This window comes from Hyperoodon ampullatus, assembly GCF_949752795.1.
Source record: "Hyperoodon ampullatus genome assembly, chromosome: 7".
In the NCBI taxonomy this organism is placed as follows: Eukaryota; Metazoa; Chordata; class Mammalia; order Artiodactyla; family Ziphiidae; genus Hyperoodon; species Hyperoodon ampullatus.
The window spans coordinates 10474565-10494068 of NC_136920.1; the positions used below are offsets into that span (position 1 = coordinate 10474565).

Below are 19504 nucleotides of genomic sequence, written 5' to 3' on the forward strand. Positions count from 1 at the left end.
TGCTTCCCAGAGGTGTCCCAAAGTCTGGGAGGGGGCAGATCTCAGTGGAGGGGCCCCTAGAAGGAGGAGTGACTTCCTCAGCTGGACATAAGTGGCCCAGGAAGGGTTTTTGTCACAAGTGGGCCACTCAGTGGATAAGTATCCTGGAAACCCCCCTCCCCACAGGGAGAGGTTGAGGCAGCGGGAGGGGCAGGGGAAGTGCAGAGGAAGGATTGGAGGAGTCCAGGAGGGTGTGTGGGGGGGGAGGGGAGCACCCTTTTGGAGAGGTGGCGAGGGACTGTGTGTGTGTGTGACATGTCTTACTCTGGAGTACCTTTGAGCCTCTGGGTGCGTTGTCTGTATGCGTATGGGTGACCCTGTTTTTGGAGGGTGAGCTGGAGGGAGCTGTCTGTGTGTACGTTGGCTGTTAATTCATTACCTGTGACCAAACATGTATGTGTGTGTGCATGTATTGCCTCCGTGAGCATGTGTAGACGCTCGGCTGAGTGTGAGTTCGTGTGCCAGTGTCTATGAGCACATGTCTGCATGTATGTATCTGAGCCTATGTGTGCGTGCGCGCACACTGATGCCTGTATGGGCACGTGGGTGTCTCCATACCCGAGCCCATCCACATCCTAGCGCGCACGTGTGTTCCGAGGCGTGCGTGCAGAGGTGGCGGTGTCCACATCTCTGCGCATTGGACCAGCGAGCACTCCTGGGGTTCGTCCAGGTGTGGGGGGAGGGAGAGAGCGGCTTCTTCTGCTAGCCTCAGTCCTGTTCAATTATTCAGCAGGGCCCCTTCTCCGGAGGGGGCGGGAGGGGAGCGCGCGCCAGGGCGCGGGGGAGGGGCGGGGCTCGCGCAGAGGAGAGGCGAGCGCCGAGCGGGCTAGCCAGGAGCCGCGCGGCGGAGCTGCCCAGCGCCGCCCGCAGATCGGGAGCCGCCCGGGTCCCTCCGCCCTGCCCCCTTCTTCTCCCGCGCTCCCCCTCCCCTCGCCTCCCCTCTCCACTCCGCTCCTTTCCTCCCTCCTCTCTCCCTCCCTCTCCCTTCCAGCCCTCTCAGCCTCTGCAGCAACACTCCGCTGCCTCGATCTCTCCGCCGGAACCTAGCAGGCTCGCGCCTTTCCTCTGCTCAGCCCCGCTCCCCTCCTCTCCTCTCCCCCTCCTCTCCTCTCCCCCTCCCCTCCTCTCCTCTCCCCTCCTCTCCTCTCCCTTCATTCCCCCCTCACCCGGATTTGCTTCCCTTCCCTCTTCTCCCGCCCCCCCTCCCCCGGCCCCTCCCTCCCCTCCCCTGTCTCCGTCGGGCGGCAGCGGCAGCGGCCGTAGCCTCCGTCGGTCTCCCGCTTCTCTCCTCCAGTCCCCCTCCTCTCCGGCTCGGTTTTTCTGCAGGATTTCCCCCGCTCTCCCCTCCCTGCTTGGCCCCCGCGCCTCCCCTACCTCTCTACCCGGCACCATGCCCCCTCCCCCGGGCGCTCCCCCGGGTTTCTGACGGCCCTCTGCGCCTCTCCGACCCCGCCGGGATGCGGGGAGACCCTTAGCTCCTCGCGATGGACCCAGGCGTCCTGGACCTTGGCGTTGCCACTCCGCGGACCCCGGATTTCCCGGCGGGATCCAGTTGATTTCGTTGGCTCTGGGCCGAGGCTTGGGTTCTGGTTTTCCTTCTCTTCACCCCTACCCCCCTCCCGGGGCTCGGAGCCGGAGGGGGGCTTCGCGGGGCTACGCAACCCCGCGTCCCTGCCCCCGGCCATGGGACTGTGAGGCGGCCGCCCCCGGGCCGAAATGCCCCCCGGGGGGAGCGGGCCGGGGGGGTGCCCGCGCCGCCCCCCCGCCCTGGCCGGGCCCCTGCCGCCGCCGCCGTCACCTCTGCTGCCGCTACTGCTACTGCTGCTGCTGCTGCTGGGGGCGGCCGAGGGGGCCCGGGTCTCCTCCAGCCTCAGCACCACCCACCACGTCCACCACTTCCACAGCAAGCACGGCACCGTGCCCATCGCCATCAACCGCATGCCCTTCCTCACCCGCGGCGGGCACGGTAAGTGGCGCTGCTGATACCGGCCGGCCGGCCGGCTGGCCCCCGGGGCCTCCCGTGTGCGCGGCCCTGGCCCCCGCGGGCCGCACCCCAGCCCGTGAGCGCCGAGGCCCGGCCCTTCGGCTCTGCGGGCCCGCGCCCCCTCACCTACCATCTTCGGCTCCCAGCATCTCAGCCCCACCCTCGCCTCTCCATCACAGTCCCCCCACCCCGTCCCTTTATCACCTTCATCTCTGTCTTCATCACTTTCATTCCTCGCCTCACCTTTACCTCCGAATCCCTGTCTCTGGTTTGTTATCACCCTCCTGTTTAGGTCCCCTCACCACCTCCCCATCTGTCCTTTCATCCTCTCTGCCCAGCTCTCCCTTCCGTTTCTCTTGCTCTTCACCCCCTCCATCCCTGCCCCTTATCATTTCTCCATCTGGCTTACCTCCACCTCTGCCTCACCATCGCCTTCCCACTGCTGGTCCATCATCTCTGTACCCATTATTTCCTTATCTTTGTCCCCCACCAACCTCTCACCTCTGTCCCATCTATCACCTCTGGCTCAGACGTGTTCCGTCTCTGCCTCTTTCCCCTCTTCATATCTGTCTCTATTTTACTTCTGTTCCTCTAGCAACTGTCCTGTCTTTGTCCTGTCTTTCCCCTATTCCTGTCCTTCCACCACCTCCCAAGCAATCAACTCGCTCCACTGTCCCATTATTCTCCCAGCCTCATTCCCTGAACCTCTGGTTTCTCCTCTCCACACCTCTTCATTTCTGCCCTACCTCCACCTCTGATCCTCAGCATCTCCCACCTCCCACTGTTTGAATTTCTGTTCCCCTATCCCAGTCTCCCCATCACCTCCGGAGTCAGTCCTCTATCACTTTACACTGACTATCACCTCTTATCTCAGCGCCCCCTCCCATAACCTTCCATCTCAAAACCTACTTCCTCTTCCCTCTCAGACTCCATCACCTTCCATTTCTGACCTCTATCACTTCTGGTTTCTGCCCTTTGTGGGTTTGCTGGCCCTCCCAGCCCAGTCCCTTCATCACCTCATACCTTAGACCTCTAAGATTCTCTGGATGCCATCTCTTCCCATCTCTGTACCTGCCACCTTCCATCTCTGTCTTCCATATTGTGTGTACCTCCATCACTTCCCATTATTGCATCTCCATAACTTCCGATCTCTGCCCTCCCCACTACCTCCCGTGTCTGTCCCTCTTCACATTTTATTCCATGTCAGACTCCATCATTTCCCATCTCAGTCTCTCCTTCACATTTCATCTCAAAGCTCCTGTTACCTACCATCCCAGAGACCCCCATCACCTCCCATTTTAGTCCACTTCCCTTCTCTGTACTCCACATCACCTCCCATCTCTGTACCTTGCTGTCACTTTCCATAGGGCACCACCGTTTCTGTACCTCTCTCACCTCCCATATGGTGCAACTCATCACCTCCCATCTCTGTACCTCCATCACTTCCCATCCATGTACTTCATCACCTTTCATCTTCGGTCCCCATCTCATCCCTCCAACGCTCACCGTTTCTGTACGTCCATTACTTCCCATCCCTATATTCTCATCACCTCCTATACCTGTCCTCCCATCACTTCCCATCTCTGAACCCCTATCACCTCCCATCTTGGTACTCTGACATCTCCATGCTTCCATCACCTTTTATCTTGACTCCCATCACTGTGCCTTCACCAGTTCTCACTCTGTACCTTGTTGCCTCTAATTTCTGTATTCCCATCACTTCCATTTCTGTTCATCCATCCCCTCTCATTTTTTTTAACTCCATTTTTGTTCTGCCCTAATCTTTCATGCCTTTCATGATACATCTTTCATGTATCTTCACTTCCCATCTATGCCCTCATGGCCTCCTATTTCTGCACTCATCTCTGCCTCCCCATCATTGTTCTACATCTGTCCATCCTTGCTTCCCAATCTTTGTTCCCCTTTATCACTTTCAGTCCTTCCACACCTTTTCTACTCTCCTTCCCCCTTTTTTCCTAGTTCACCTTTCATGTCTCTACTTTCTCTTCATCCAGTTCCCAGGAGCGGCCTCTTCCAACACTCTTCTTCATTCCTTTCCTCTCCCTTGCCCAGCAGAGTGTCCCTGGCTAACCTCTGTCCCAGCTGGGGTCCTCTCTGTGCAATGCCCTCTAGGCTCTTCTCCTTGCTCCACTTCCCCCCACACACCTTGCACCTGATTTTAACTCCCCTTTTCTCCCCGAGAGCAATCTGGCCCTCTTTGCCTTTCACCGTCCTCTTCATCGTCCCTTCTGACTCCCTTGAGGCTCAGTCCCCGGAGACACCCAGATAGGACATGGTCTTTCTGGGCAATGAGGAGAGGTATGAAGGGACAAGAGAAGAAAGGCTATTGGGGGAAATCATGGTGGGGGGAAGAGGAGAGGAGGTGAAAGGGGAAAGGAAAGGAGAGAGGGGCTGGCCCAGGGGAGCTGAGCAGATTGGAAGGAGGGGCCTGGGAGCCAAAGTGCCAGAAGAAGGCTCAGTGAAGGAGTTGGACTCGGGATGCAAAGAGCTGGGGGAGAGGGAGAGAAAATGGAGGAAAGAGCTTGGGGGGGGGGTGTTGGGGGACGGAAACCTATGGAATGTTGGTGTTGGGATGGCCTCAGAGACTCCCTTGCTGTGCAGAGGAGAAAAACAGCCCCAAGAGGGCCAATGGCTGCCGAGGACCACATGGAAGTAGAGGAGGTGGAGGGCGCTGCAGGGCAGTGATGGAAGGTGGTGGGGAGATCGAGTGGAGGAGCCCAAGAACGGTCAGGCAGTTAAGAGGAAGGAAGAGGGTCAAAGGACAGATACAAGAGGAGGGAGGAGGCCAGCTGTCATGGCTGAACCCCACCTGGGCGCACCTCAGATGTGGGGGGAGGCGACAGGATGGGCTTCTGCTGGGACCCCATGCTTGGCTAGAGGAAGAGGCCAGCCTGGGAGACCTTTGTAGGCCAGGGGAGACCCTTCCCTTCTTTGCCAACATCTCCCTGGCTTCCCGCAGTGTGAGAAGCCTCTCTTTCTTGCACCTGCGTCTCCACTTCCCTCCTCTTCAGGTTCTTCCTGCCTTCCTTCCCTCCTCTCTTCGCTCTTTACTGCCTTTCCCTTTCCACCCTCAACCCCACCCGTTACATAATATCCCTACTGACCTGCCAGACACTCAGTGACACTCCTGCACCTGATGTCAGTCTGAGCTTGGGAGGACCAGTACACCTGGGTCCTAAAAATGGCCTGAGGGGGTGACACTGTCCTGATCCTTGACCCTGATTCTAGTTTCAGAGCCCTTTACGAGCCTTACAACCCCTGACCTTCATTTCTTGTACCCTCTGAGGCCAGGAATAGAGGGGTCAATCCCAGTTCGGTTCTGAGTCAGGAGCTTCCAGGGGTTCTGGATTCATCACTCCAGCTTGTAAAGGGGGCTGGCATTTAATTTGATTTTCTGGATATGGGTGTGTTCACTTGGATTTCTGACTGGATGTCTTATGGCCAAGAATAGGCTTAAGAATTGAGGGGATATTGTTCTGGGATCAAGAGAGACCTAAGCCCATGGCTCTGGATCTGGAGAGATAACCCCCTGGATTGTGCGGGTCTGTATACAAAGAGCTGGTATGGGCTGTGGGCACCCAGGACTGCGGCTTTTCTGGATTGTGCAGGACGTTTTATCCTCTCATGATTCTAGATCTACCAGAAGGTTTTTGTCATGGCTTCTGATGCGGCAGGGACAGGCAGACAGAGGGTCTGCACGTGTAGTTTTAACCACAGGGCAGCACTGCATGGGTGGTTTTTCACATGGGGTGATTATGCTGTTTGGGTCTGGGTAAGTTAACCATTATTAATGGTTGGTTGGGGTTTTTCTTTGTTTTCTAGAATGCAGGTGTGTGGGAATTGTACAGAAGATTCTTGATCATTTAGTGTTCTACTGGATCAGTGAATTTCTGGGTCCAGGAGGCATTGAGGGGACTATGTTGGGTGTGGGCAGAAGGTTCCAGGCCTGGGCCTTTGGGTGGTGGCCACTTGGGCCTGTGGCATTTTGTGTCTGCCCAGAGGCTGTCTTGCCTTGGGCTTCAGGGCTGCTCCCCACCCTTCCACCCTGCAATGTTGTATACTATGTAGCTCACTAGCGTTTTCCTGGGGAGGTCAAAAACAATGAGTCTGGACCACCCTAGGGCAACATAATGGGCCTTGGCTTTGGCCCCGTTCTTCTCTGGAGCCCTGTCCGGAACCTTTCAGAGGCTCTAGCTGTGGTTCGGTGTCCTGGGCTCCATGTGCCTTCGCCCCCCGACCCAGGGCTTCCGGTGGCCAGGACAGAGGACGGCTTGCGGAGTGAGAGGCGGGAGGCGCCTACGCAGCGCGGCGGGGAGGGACGGGGAGGGACCAGGCGGAATCCCGCCCCTCCGCCCGCGTTCTCCCCAGCCCGAGCCGTCTGCGCCCGAGGGCTGGAGCGGGGTGCTGGGGAGAGAAATATCTCCCCAGGGTAATTACTGCCGCCCCAGTCCGATAAACCATTCATCCTTCACCTCTTAGGCCCAACAAGTGTCTCTCCACCCGATCTCCCCACCGTGTAATAAACGCCCTTAGGCTTTAACAGGCCAGCCCCGCGTAAAAAGCTGGCGGCAGTGGGAGAGCAGCTGTGTAATAAATCCCGGGGGAGGCCCGGCCGAGCAGGGCCCTGGCTGGGGACTGGGGGATGCTGAGGTGGGGGTGTGCGGCCCGTGCGCCATGGGCCTCGGGGGCGGGGACCCGTGCGCCTGTCCCGTCCTGTGCGGTGCCAGCCGCTGCCCTCGCCGCCTGCCAGGGCCCGTCTTTGTGCGCTTACCGCCATGTTTCCCGGCTGTCTCCTGTCTGGGGTCTGCCTCTCCACACTGGTTCTTTGTGCGCAGCGGGCTGCGTCGTGGCCTGTGTGTGGGTGTGGGGTCTGCGGGCTTTGGAGCACCCGCCCCGCCTCTGATCCCTCCGGCCTCACTGCCCTATGGGGCATTGGGCGTGCTCGCTCCTCGCGCCCTCTCCGGGCTCAGCCTGATGTGCTGTCTGGGTTCCTGGGGTGGGAAAGTGAGGAGAAGGGGCCTCCTTTCCCCCTAGACCTGGGAGATTTGGGAGGCTCCAGGTAGATGGAGTTTCCTTTGCTGGTCTGAGGGATCAAGAAGCCCAGTAAGCCCCTCCTGCGCTGACTGGGAGGCCCTGGAGCCCAGGGGGTGAGAGGCAGCAGCCTCTGGTCTGGGAAGCAGGGAGGGGTGTATGTGGAGGAGGGTCAGCATCTTAGCTCCCCTGGCCCTCCTCACCCCCCAAATTCTGTACATGGAGCTTGTGAGTGAGTGGAGGGGGAAGGGAGGACCCTGGCTATTACGGTTACCATGGAAACAGCCGATTTTCCAGAGTGCTGCAGTGTTGGGAGTGGAGAGACCGTGGCTGACTGAGGCCTACCCTGCTCCTAGCCTTCGGGCCCAGCCCTGTCCAGGCAGTGACCTGCCGGAGGGGGGGGGGGTGTGACTCACTGCCCCAGTCCAGCTCTCCACCCTGATCCTGGGACCCCATCCTGAGAGTTCAGCTCTCACCACTGAGCCTCCGGGGCCCTCAGGTAGGAAGCATACCTCAGTTTGGAGGGGCAGAGCTGAGCTCCCTCTAGCTTCTGCGGGGGGTGGGGGGGGCTTTCCCTGCAATGTGCTGTGGCACGATGTCAGTTAATTGACATCAAGGTGGTTCTTTCCCACCTGCCTTGCCTCCCGGGAGTCATCTCTCCCCTCTGGCCTTGCCTGGGGAGACGGAGGGCACTGATGACAAGTGCTCTGGGTGACAGCTCCTGCCCCCCCCAGCCCCAACCCCCTGCTGGCCTCACTGCCTCTCTGGGACCCTGGCAACAGCCTTCCCTTCTCAGCTTCTCCTGGGCTGGCAGATGGTGCCTCCCTCCAAGGCACTCAGGAGTCCCCTGTCCTTTGGGGGCCTAGGAGCTTCCTGGGATAGAGACCCCTGATCCCCGATTGCCCAAACTACAGTGGGGTTCCCAGTCCCTGAGGTGAGAGACCCCAAGGTGCTTGAGAGGCCTGGCCTTAGTGTTACCAGCTTGGCTGCCATCTTGGCAGAGCAGTTTTGCTCCGGGGAAATACCCCAGGCCTTCCCTGACCAGGACTTCCCATCCCACCCAGAGCTCTCCCACCCCCAAGGCCATGCTTTTCTCCCAGCCTACTCCAGGCTTTTGCCCTCAGGCCCCATCTGCCTCTCTCTTTCTCTCTGGATAAGTCCTCCCCTGAACCCCTCTCCCTGCAAGAAGTGCTTTGAGAGGAGTTGTTAGTGGCTAATTATTTAATTAAGCATTTTATGAATCTCGTCTGCTCCATTTATGTTCTAAAGAATGCAAGATTGTTATCTTCCCTTCTCTGAAGGCCCCAGAGTACTAGTCCTCTAGGCCTCCCAGACAAAGCTCCCTTCCCGGAAACTGGGTGACCGGCCCTGGCCCCTGCCTCCACCCTGGCCATCGGTCTGCCCCCACCCCCAGGGAGCCCAGGCAGCCGCAGGAGGGAACAAGGCGACTAATAGGGTTTATTTTGGGGCTGAGATCGTTAGGGACCTCACACCCGCCCCGGCAGCAGCCGGATGGCAAAGAGGAGACAGAGGGGGAGAGAGGGTGGGATGGGAGAGGGAGGGATCCCTTCATCATCTCTGGCTCCCACTCTCCCGCCTTCTCTCACCTACACCCTTCTCTGTCCCTCTCTGTCCATCTGTCTCTCTGCCTCCTTCCTTCTCTGGCTGTCAATCTCTACCCCCCCCACCCCCTTGTCTGTCTCTTCTTTTCTGGGCAGGGCTCCAGGACCCCCCTCCCCCCCACCCCGTTTTGGCACCCAGGCAGGCCCCTAGCTGGGAGTAGAAGCAGGGAGTCTGGGCAAAGTGGGACCAGGATTTGCAGGGGCTTGGGAGGGGGTGGGGAGCAGGTGCTGGAGCGGGCCAGCCTGCAGGCTGTGAGTCACAGCAAACAGCCCCTGCTCTTCCGCCCGCCATCGCCTGGGGCTCCTTTTGCCTTGGTGCCTGCTCAGCTCAGGCCCCACAGAAGCACATACCTCGAACCTGTCACCTCTGCCAGCCCTGGGAGCAGCCGAGTGGGTCAGGCCTAGGCCCCTTGGGTCCTGCCTGTCCCTGGCGATCTTCTCTGTCCCCTTGCAGCCAGCCTCTCTCCGGGCTCTCTCTCTCTCTCTCTCTGTGTCACTCTCTCTATTACCTCTCTGTTTTGCTGTAATTAAAACTAGAATTCTTGATGAGGCAGCTACATCTGTCTGTGCGATTGCACGGGCTCCCACCCAGGCACCCGCCTGTCAACTGTTCCCTAGGAGGGCAGGGCCTGGTGGCCGCTGTGGGTATCACAGTTGAAGCCCCGTACCCTAAACCTGGTGTCCCAGTGCTCTGGTCACAGCCCCAAGGACCCGCTAATCTCGCCCTCCTGACCTCTTATCTCTCTCTCCCTTTCCTTCTCTCTGCAGCCGGGACCACATACATCTTTGGGAAGGGGGGAGCGCTCATCACCTACACATGGCCCCCCAATGACCGGCCGAGCACGAGGATGGACCGCCTGGCCGTGGGCTTCAGCACGCACCAGCGGAGCGCCGTGCTGGTGCGGGTGGACAGTGCCTCCGGCCTCGGGGACTACCTGCAGCTGCACATCGTAAGGACGCGGGGCCGGCGCCCCCGACCCCCCAGCTTTCTACCCCGAATCCACTCAGTCCTCTCTTGCCACGGGACCAGCACCTTGCATCTTTCCCTCCCGTGGAGCCCTCAGAACCTCTGTTCCCTGAGTGCTGGGGTTTCCTCTCTGTGGTTCCGCTCCTGAGACCCATTCTCCTCCCGGTTGTTCACTGAGGCCCCCAGAGCCACCTCCGCTGTCCTGAAGCTTTCCAGCTCCCCACCCTGAGACCATCGGTGTCTCCGACCTTCCAGAATGTCCTTCCCGGCCATTCTCCTGCAGCCTGTGGGAACATCCCCACCTTGTGACTGCCCTGGGCTGCTGCCTGCTCACTCCTACACCACCTATGCCTCCCACTGTGTCCTGCACCTTCTCCTGTCCCCTCCTTCGGGCCTCCCTGCCCTTGATTACTGTTGCCATGACCTTTGCCCTCCCAGCCGCCCCCTTCCCCGGCCTCCCTTACAGCCTTTCTGGCCATAGCCCTGCTCATTCCTCCCTGACCTCGGCCCTACCCCACATCTCTGCTCTGACCTCCGGTCCCGCTCAGCTCTGCTTTTCTCAGCCCAGCTCCCCTCCTCGCCCTCTGCTGCTTCCCACTGCCTCCTCGAGGCCTCCCGACATGCCTGTGGCTCCTCTTCTCACAGTTTCCATCCTAACTCTCGTCTTCGGGCGGCCCCTTTTCTTCCCCCTCTCTGCTCTGGCCCCACACACATCCCTGTGGCCTCAAGCCTTGCTCCATTTCATTTCTGCTCTTAGCCTCTCCCCTGCCCCCTGCCCACTGTCTTAACCCTTGGGCCTCTGACCTCAGTCTCCATTTTCCACCTGTGCAGCCCCTTACGGCCCCCTCCCTTCCCTGCCCGCATCCCACATGGTGACCCTGGCCAGGACCCCGAGCTGGGAGGGTCGAACAGGCTGGCCAGGCTCTGTGTGCTGGAAGGGTCTGAGTGGGGGGCCCTGAGCTTTCAGGGGAGCGAGGGAGCCAGGGGAGAAGGCTCGTTTGGGCTCTGGCCCTCCTTACACGACAGCTTTTCAGGGTCCCCAGCCTGCACACCCCTTCCCCGACATGAGGGAGGGGAGGAAGGAGGTCTGAGGAGAGATGGACCATGGGCAGAGCGGAGCTGGAGTAGAAGTGGCAGCTGAGGGACACCGGGCCTGGGAGGCCGGGCAGGGAAACGAGGGGGAAAGGAAAGCAGAGTAAGGAGTAGCCTGGGGAGAAGGCCTGGAAGTTCCGTGCGTATGAGCGTCTCCACCTGCGTGAGAGGCGGTGCGGATGGTGACTGTACGTGACAGTGTGGGCCCCGTGCATGTTGATCGTGTCAGGAGTGCTGGAGGGGGGGGCGCCGTGGGGGACAGTCTCGTGGCCTCTGATCGGGTGTGTCACTCTATATTTGTATTTCTTGGCAGCGTGGTGGTGGCTGCTGTTTCAGTCTCCTGACTCTGCGTGGCCGGTGTGAGTGTGTTTCCGGGTCCCTCTCCGTGAGTGAGGGCTGCTGCTTTCTCATCCCCTAGTCCTGAGAGGTGGTGTGTGGCTTTGGAGCAGATGCCTGGGTTTGAGTCCCAGCTCTGCCCCGTCCTTGCTCTGTCCTAGTGCAGTCACCTTGTCTCTCCGAGCCTCAGTGTCCTCATCTGTGTAATGGCATGATAAGAGGACAGAGATGCTCGCAGGTTTAATAAACGAGATCCTGTATATAAAGCACTGAGGACATTGCCCAGCCCGTAGGAAGCACTGTGTCCACTCATATCCTGAGCATCTGTGAGCATCCACCTGGGTGAGTTGATCTGTGGGTGTACGGTGTCTGCCTCATTGACATCTTCTGTTTCTGTGCCTGTAGGTTTAGGGGACAGGGTTCCCCCAGTGCTGAGGAGAAGGGGCAGGGGGGCCAGGGGGCAGGGAGAAGGAGTCCCCTTTCCCCTCCCAGCAGTTGCCCACAGCCCTCTCCTGGTGCCCGGTTATGGAGAACAAGGGTTTTGGAGGAACGAGGCCTGGTGCCTGGTGCTGTAGACGGCGGGGCGGGGCGGGGCCGCCCCTGGGATGAGGAGCCTGGCGAGGGCCGGGGGCCCTGGAGGAAGCGTGGGAGCCATGAGAGAGGTCAGCTCTGAGGGGAGAGCTGGGCACCCGACGGGCTGAAGCCCCCTGGGGCAGCCCCCAAGCCCCCTCCTCCCCTGGTGATATATCCGCTCCCACGACAGCGTCATTAGCAGCTCTCAGAGAGTGGGGAGGCGGCAGCAAAATAAGAGAAAAGCAATTTGACGTTTCTAATAAAGCGTCGCTCCACTTTGCCAAATTAATTTTGACTCCCATAATTATCTGCTGTAGGAGCGGCCTCGTGCTCCCACCGCCGCCTAATGAGGTAATTGGGGAATTAGGAATTAATGACTTTAACAGAAGTGACAACTGACTTCACATCAGGAGCAGCTCTGGGAGCTGCCTCTCCCCCGGAGTGCACGGCTCTGGGCTCTGGGCTCGGTTGCCTCCTAGGAAACGCAGGGGTCCTGCCTTCCAGCTGCCCTGGACAGCCCTCTGCCATCCCGGCTCCCAGACCACTTCTGCTCCTTGACCGTTGTCACCACCCAGCTGAGCCTCGTGGGGAGAAACCCTCAGAGGCACCCAAGGGGCTGATGCTGTTCTATTACTAACAACAGTACTGAGGTCTGTTCCTCTCACGTGGGGAGCAGAGACCACCCCTTCTCCCTGGATGTCGTCAGCCTGTGGGTGGTGGATGAGTGCGGCTTGCTAGTACCCTTTGTTAGGCAAGCTCAGCCTCAGTTTCCCTGCTTTGCTGCATCTGAGGGAGGCTGCATGTGTATGACTCTGTGTGTGTGTGTGTGTGTGTGAGTGTGTATGACTCTGTGTGTGTGTGTGTGTGTGCGTGTCTTTCCCAGGTTCTGGGGGGGGAGAACTGGACCCACAGTGGGGAAGGGATAGGGCGTGGATCTTCAAGTGGGCCACAGCTGCACATCCTGCCCCCCAGCTCTCTCTGCAAAACCCCAGTCCCTACCCCGTCTGTGAGTCACCCCATCCCCACTCCCACTGCCACCAAGCCTCTCGGCCCTGTTGGGTGCTGGAGGTGGCAACTAAATGGTTCCTCATGCCCAGGCCAGACTGCGACAGTCTTTCAGGAAGACTCCAGGAGTGTAGTGTCCCCGTGACTGTGTGAGCCTGTGCGAGTGTCTGTCCTGTGTGGGAGGAGGGGTGCAGGAACTCAGGAGGCCGAGTTCGGGGGTGCTGCTGGGTAGTTCAGGGGAATGGAATAGGGGCTCAGGTTTAGGGCCGAGTGGGCCTTCCACTGGCTTCTTTAGACGTCTTTGGTCTTGAAGGAAGGCTGGCCTCAGTAGCCTCTCAGATCACCCCCACCTCCAGCACTCTGAGTCAGTGTCTCCCGAGACTGGCGGGCAAAGCGGGAGAGAGCACTTGGCTTTGGAGTCAGGCCAACTGGGGTTCAAATCTGGGGTTCCTTTCTTATGAGTTGTGAGATTGGGGGAGGTTGCTTAGCCTCCCTGAGCCTGAGTTTCCCCCTCAGTAGAATGGGATGCTGTCTATTCCTCAGAGGGTTGCTGTGGGGATGAAGACAGCATGTGTGTACAGTACCCACAGAGGACCTGGCACCATTTAGGGGTTCAGTGAGGCTCTCCCTCTCACTCTGGCACCATGGACAGAACTCTTCCTGGGCTGGATCCTGGGTGGCCTCTGCAGGGTTCCCCATGCAGGGCCTCTCTGGAGCCTGGGCCTGGGAGAGGTTGCTCAGACTGACTCTTTGCTCCCCTTCTCCAGGCCTCAGTCCCTGTCTTTCCTCTTCCTGTTCCTTCCAGCTGCCGGCCCTATCCTCTGCCATTACACCCCCAAGCTCACCTTCCCTTAATAAGCCCAACATGGTTTGTCTTCTTGATCTCTTTCTATACCTGACTCCCTCCAAAACACAGTCCAGACCCCGCACCTGTGCCCCCTTGACTGCAGAGGGGCTGCCCCCGCACTCAGGCCTGACCTCCGTGGGCTGACAGCTGCCAATGCCCTGGTGCCAAAGCCCCCAGGGACTTGCCCAGTGCTGAACGTGCAGGGGAGGCGAGGCTTGAGCTTGGAGGTGTGAGGAGTGGGGAGGCCAGACCTTCCTCAGGCACAGGGCTGGCTTCTGTGGATTCCTCTGTTGGCTGTGCCTTGGTGAAGCCTCCACCTTCTGTGGTCCCACTGGTCCTGGGTTCCTCTTGGTTGTCCCTGTCTGGGGCCTGGAGGCTCAGTGGCCCTTGCATGGAGGAGGTGCCCTGTGAACATTTTGATTGAACCAAAAAGTAACAGGCAGGTGTGGTCAGTGGAAGTTCTCCAGGTCCATGCTGTTCACCCCACGGTGGCTTCCCCAACCTCTCTGAACCTCAGTTACTCCCTTGCTTGCATATGAGGCGGAGAGGGGGCAAGCCTGCCCACCTCCTTGGGCAGGTGAAAAGGTCCAGTAAAGACGTGGCTGGGAGAGGTGTGTTGTAAAGCTGTTAAATGCTGCAGAGCTGGACCGGTGGTGCTCACAGGTGGAGTTCTAGAAGGAGTGAACGGTCTCTCCCTCCGGATCTCTGACCTCTACCTCCCTGTCCCCAGGACCAGGGCACCGTGGGGGTGATCTTTAACGTGGGCACGGACGACATTACCATCGACGAGCCCAACGCCATCGTGAGCGACGGCAAATACCACGTGGTGCGCTTCACTCGAAGCGGCGGCAATGCCACCTTGCAGGTGGACAGCTGGCCGGTCAACGAGCGGTACCCGGCAGGTAGGCGGCGCGGGGCGCAGAGGAGGTGCGGCGGGAGGTGCGGGGCAGGGCGGGCGGGGCGGCGTCTGATAGGAGAGCTGCCTGCACCGGGGGCGGGGTTCAGTGGCAAGGCTTTCGGCTGCGGGAAAGGCGTGGCTTGTAGGGGCGGGATGATGGCGGGGCAGGGCTAAAGGGAACAGTTGGGATTTGTAGGGTGGGGGCGAGACTGTGGGAGTGGGTCAGCTAGGAGGGAGGCGGCCCAGCTGAACAGGGAAGGATGCAAGGCCAGGGTCCAGTTTGTGGATGGGGGAGGAGAGGAGGGAAGGAAGGCAGAGGTAGGGAGAGTCTGTCGTAATTGAGGGAAGGTTGAGTTGAGAAAAGAGGGACAGGCGGAAATGGGGAGGCAGATGCAGAAACCAAAGAGAGAAGATCCAGAAGTAACCCAAAACGGATCTTGGCAAGGAGGCAGGGCTGCTCCCAAGGATAGAACCAAGGCAAGAACCCAGGTCTTTACAAAGAGCAAGTCAAAGGTTCATATTAGGTGATCTCGATAAAGGAAGAGAAGTAACCATGGAGACCCAGAGAAAAGGAACCCCAGGGTCTCAAGAAGTAAGGGACATGGTGAAAAGGAGAGAGCGACAAGTGACAACAAGAGCGAAAAATAGGTCAAGTGCCTTCAACAAACCTTCACTGACGACCTACTAGTATCAGGTCCTGTGCTGGGCCCTGAGGACACAGCATACAGCCCCTGCTTGCAGGGAGCTCACAGTCTTGGGGGTGGGGGAGCACAGGGATGCAAAGAGACCCAGTTCAACAGTGTGACAGCTGTGGTGGCCGAAGACAAACCAAGGTCTGAGGAGCACAGGGGAGGGACAGAAATGAGGACCTGAAAGAAATGAGGAGGCAGAGACTCTGCAAGAATCTGAGGGAGGCAGAGAAAGAGCCTCAGAGTGAGAGGAAACCAGAGGAGGAGCAAGGGAGAGATATGGAAATAGTCACCCAGACAGAAGTGGAGACGGAGGCAGCTCCCAGAGGGATGCAGGGAGATATATGGAGCCGCTGTCGTGCAGACCCAGCCGGCGAGAGAGGAGGTGGCCAGAGCCTTGGGAGGGAGAGGAAGAGAGCCCCAGTGCGGGAGATGAAGAGGGAGGGGAAGTGGAGGTACCGCAGAAACACAGAGATGTGGAGATACAGGCTGAGCAACACTGCAGAGTCACACGTGCGGGTGCTGACTGAGAAGCAGCCCCTGAGAAGCAGAGAGAGCGTCTTCGGGCTCAGCCCCTCTCCTGGCAGAAGTGATGCCCAGAGAGGCTGCCCCATGCTGGCTGAGAGGGCCGTGGGCAGAAGGACAGTGAGAGGTTCAAGTGTGCAAACCCTCATGGACCAGCTTATGCTGGGATGAAAATGCCAGTGTGGGCTCACGACTCACAGTCATGTAGGCTTGTACCCAGACACTCTCAGGCCGCCCCTGGAAATAAAGAGAACCACACGGCTGCCTAAGAAACTCAGAGGCTGACGAACACACAGGCCAGCCCCAGACACACAGACAACTGCAAATATTCATATGGTCAGACAGACACAAGGAAAAAAAAGGCCTACAGAGGGATGCCAGCTTACACCAGGGCCTGGGCATGTGTAGGGCAACTCTGGCACATAAACGCTCCCATGCTGAGTCCCACAGATGTGCAGACACTGACAGGCCAGGCTCTGTGGGCATCAGACTTCGCTCTGTCTTAGACACACACACCAGGGCAACCTTTGTAGCAGTGAAGACACCAGCCTACACTGGACAAGGCTGGACTTGGGGAGCATGAAGGCTTTACTATGTCAAGCCAGAGCTCCTCCCCTTGGAGCCCAGTAGGCTGGATGCGAGGTTAGAGGAGTCACGCCTTCTCCCCTCTGCTCAGGGACCCCTGGCTGGGGTGCGGAAGGCCACTGGGTGCCCCCTTACCTGCCAAGCAGAGCAACCTGAGGGCCTGGTGGCTGCCTGTGTGCCCTGTGACAGCAGATCCCTTACGAAAGCTGAGAGTCACCCTGAGCAACACCAGCAGGCCAGGTTAGCAGTGTGCGTGGCCCAGACTCTTAGGAAGCACAGAGACACAGCCCAGGGACTCTGAGTCAGCAGGACCTGGCTTTAAATCCTGGATCTCTGACTGACAAGCTGTGTGACCTTGGACAAGTCATTTAGCTCCTCTGGATCTCAGTTTCTACCTGTGAAAGTTGGGGATAATATCTACCTCATAGCCGTACTGTGAGAGTTCCATGAGATAACCTAAGGAGAGTGCTAGAATGGCGGGGCGTAGCAGAGGTGCTCAGAGGTGCTGTGTAAACGGAGCTTTTGTTAGAATTGTTATGTGTGCCGGTGAGACACACATACATTCTTCCCTCCTTCTCAGGACCCACACACAGACACATGCCACACACAGACACACAGACGTACCCACAACTATCCCAGTGCAGGTAGGTCCCTGAATGCCTCCTGCCCTCCTGCCTCTCTGCCTCTGTCTGTGTGTGCCCTCTCCCTCCCTTCCGCCATCTGACACTCTTCTGGCTGCTATACTTCTCCCCCAGTGTCTTCTAGGGCCCCTCTCAGCCCCGTCCCCAGAGCTGTGCTATCTCTAACAGAACACAGGACACTGCTGGTCACTTGCCAGTCTCTCCTGCTTGGCTGGGGCTCCCCATGGTCAAGGACCAGACGTTCATCTTTGCATCTCCAGTACCCAGCACTAGGAACAGAACAGGCACTCAAGAAATGTTTGTTGAGTGACTAAACAAATGGATGATCCATTTTTGTCTGAAACACAAGTGAGCTGAATCTGTGGCTTCAGAACCTGTGGAATCTGTGGGAAGGCAGGGCCTCATTGCCTCGTAAGCACCTAGGGAGGCCCCATCCGTGCTCGCGTGAACACACCGTGGGCTCATTCGCGGGATGTGTATGCAGGCAGGCCCAGGCCCCGGTCTCATTGGGCAGGTAGTGCAGCTGTGCAGTGGGAGATGAGAGGGAGAATGCCCCTGGCATGCATGTTACTGAAGATCGTGTAAGTGGTTTCAGTGGGTAGAGTGGCCAGATTCCCAAAGGAAATCATTTCCATTTCCACGGCTGCAGTTTGGGATCACCCACAGCCTTGGGGAAGAGCTCACAGGACACACAGACACGGACAGACAGACACACACGTACACACACACACACATCCTCCTTCCTCCCTGTGAGTGGAGAGAAGAACAGGTGTGTATCCAGATGGGCAGCCAGGATTGAGAGGAGGGGCGGAGGTTAGGAATTGCAGGGGGAGGAGCCTGAAGGATGGAGGCTCAAGTGGGAGCTGGACTGGGTTCCCCAGGGCCGGAAGGAGAGGGGACCTGAGCCGAGGGGAGTCTGAGGGTCTTGGAATGAAGCTGAGAGGGGGGGGAAGAGAGCAAGGTGCCGCCAGGCAGAGGAGGGCTGGGGTGCCTGTGGGGTGGGCCATGGGTGGAAGAGGTGAGATGCAAGGGGTGGGCGAGGCAGCTGAGTGACATCCAGCTGCCACAAGCAGGCACCTGTGACCAGGGTGAGAAGGCCGGAAGTGCCTGTAGTGAGAGCAGCGGGGGGGCTTGGGGGGATTCAGGTGGAAGCTGGGGGTGGGGTGGGGTGGGAGGTGAGGGGAAGCTGGGGGTTGAGCACGGAAGGTAAAGGGAGCCGAGGGGGCTTGGAGAAGTGGTTTAAATCTCACTGTTAAATGCGTGTGCTGGGCCACCCCTTAAATGCCGCATAAACCCCCCCCCGCTTAACCCGTCCCTCCCACTTCTAAACAGCCCTCTAAACGCAGTAACCGGCCGGCCCACTGAGGCCTCCCACCCCCTAACTTAAACCTGCTAAACGCCCCTCCCCGCCCCTCTGCCCCCCTCTGGGATGGGGAAGGAAGTGGGCAGACAGGGAGAGCACAGACAAACCTGTTGTTTAACCTCTGACCTTCGACCTTCCAGCTGCCTTTCCTTCCATTCCCCTTTCCTTTTCTTCTTTGTCCCTCTCTTTTTCTTTGGGTCGCTCCTGCCCCCAGGGTGGGGCTGGCTCTGCATGGGAGCCTAGGGAGGGGGACCGGAGGGAGGACGAGGGACCGGCGTTTCTTCTCCTGCCTTGGGTGGACCTGGCCCCCTCTCCGTTGAATGTCGCTGCTTACTCTGAGTCTCCTGAGAAATGCATAATTACTTTTCTAATTCCTTTGGACTTCGCCGCCTGAGAAACCTACTGTCTTTTTAAACTTTTCCAAGGAAACTTTGATAACGAGCGCCTGGCGATTGCTAGACAGAGAATCCCCTACCGGCTTGGTCGAGTAGTAGATGAATGGCTGCTCGACAAAGGTAATTAACCAGAATTAATTAATTAATTAATTAATTAACTTTAAAAACACTATCTTAAAGGTGCAGAGCTCTCTCTTTCCCCATCCGTGCCTTCCCCATCGCCCACCCCCTAGTGAAAGGACAATTGTCCGGCCAGGTTGTTCCCTTCCTCTCTGTTGTCAAGGGTCCCTGTCTTTTAGAGTGGTGGTTTGGGCAGGGGTGGGGCTTTTCCTAGAAGAGGGAGAGTCCTCAGTCTCTTTCTAAACCTGGGAAGGTACTAGGATCATAGGGGAGATTCTGGAACCCCTCCAGGAAAGCAGGCTGGAGTGCAGGTTGGGAGGGAGCTGCTCTGTTGGCTCAGAGGTTTTGTCAAGGGCCAGCTGAGGGCCACAGCACACTGAGAAGCAGGAAGGCTTTGGGAAGCAGCAAGTGCTGGTCCTAGGATCCAAAGCGGGGTAGGAAGGGTCCACCAGGGTCATCTGAGGAGCAAAGGGAAGAGTCGGGGGCTCAGATCCTACTGGAAAGACGGCCACCCTGAGAGAGTGTCTGTGGGGCTGCTATCTCTGGAACGGGCCCACCTTGGTCCAGAAGGTCTCCTAGAAGCAGTGGAGGTTGCAGGGAGACTAGGAGATGGAGAAGAGGTGGCCATCCCATGGGGATTCTTGTGCCTGCTGAGCTGATGAGGAAGACAGAACAGGCTGGCTAAGTGGCTGTATGTGTGAGGCGCTTCTGGGTGTGAGGGAGAAGGCCACTTGTCACCAAGGGAAGTTGGGGCCAAGGGCAAAGCCATCC

The 19504-nt window shown here is 58.6% G+C and overlaps 1 protein-coding gene across 15 annotated transcripts in view; it reads left to right on the plus strand.

The window, feature by feature from the left end:
- Positions 1-19504, plus strand: part of NRXN2 (neurexin 2) — a gene marked incomplete at its 5' end in the record, with an annotated part of 99938 nt that overhangs the window by 61390 nt on the left and 19044 nt on the right. For 8 of the 15 annotated variants that reach the window (XM_079708407.1, XM_079708416.1, XM_079708414.1 and 5 more), the window contains 3 exons: positions 9466-9647; positions 14248-14419; positions 18644-18733. In XM_079708407.1, the coding sequence (XP_079564533.1) occupies positions 9466-9647; positions 14248-14419; positions 18644-18733 (444 nt within the window). Of the gene's footprint in view, positions 1-1755; positions 2006-9465; positions 9648-14247; positions 14420-18643; positions 18734-19504 lie in introns of those variants that run through there. The other 7 variants (XM_079708420.1, XM_079708415.1, XM_079708409.1 and 4 more) reach the window with 4 other exon arrangements.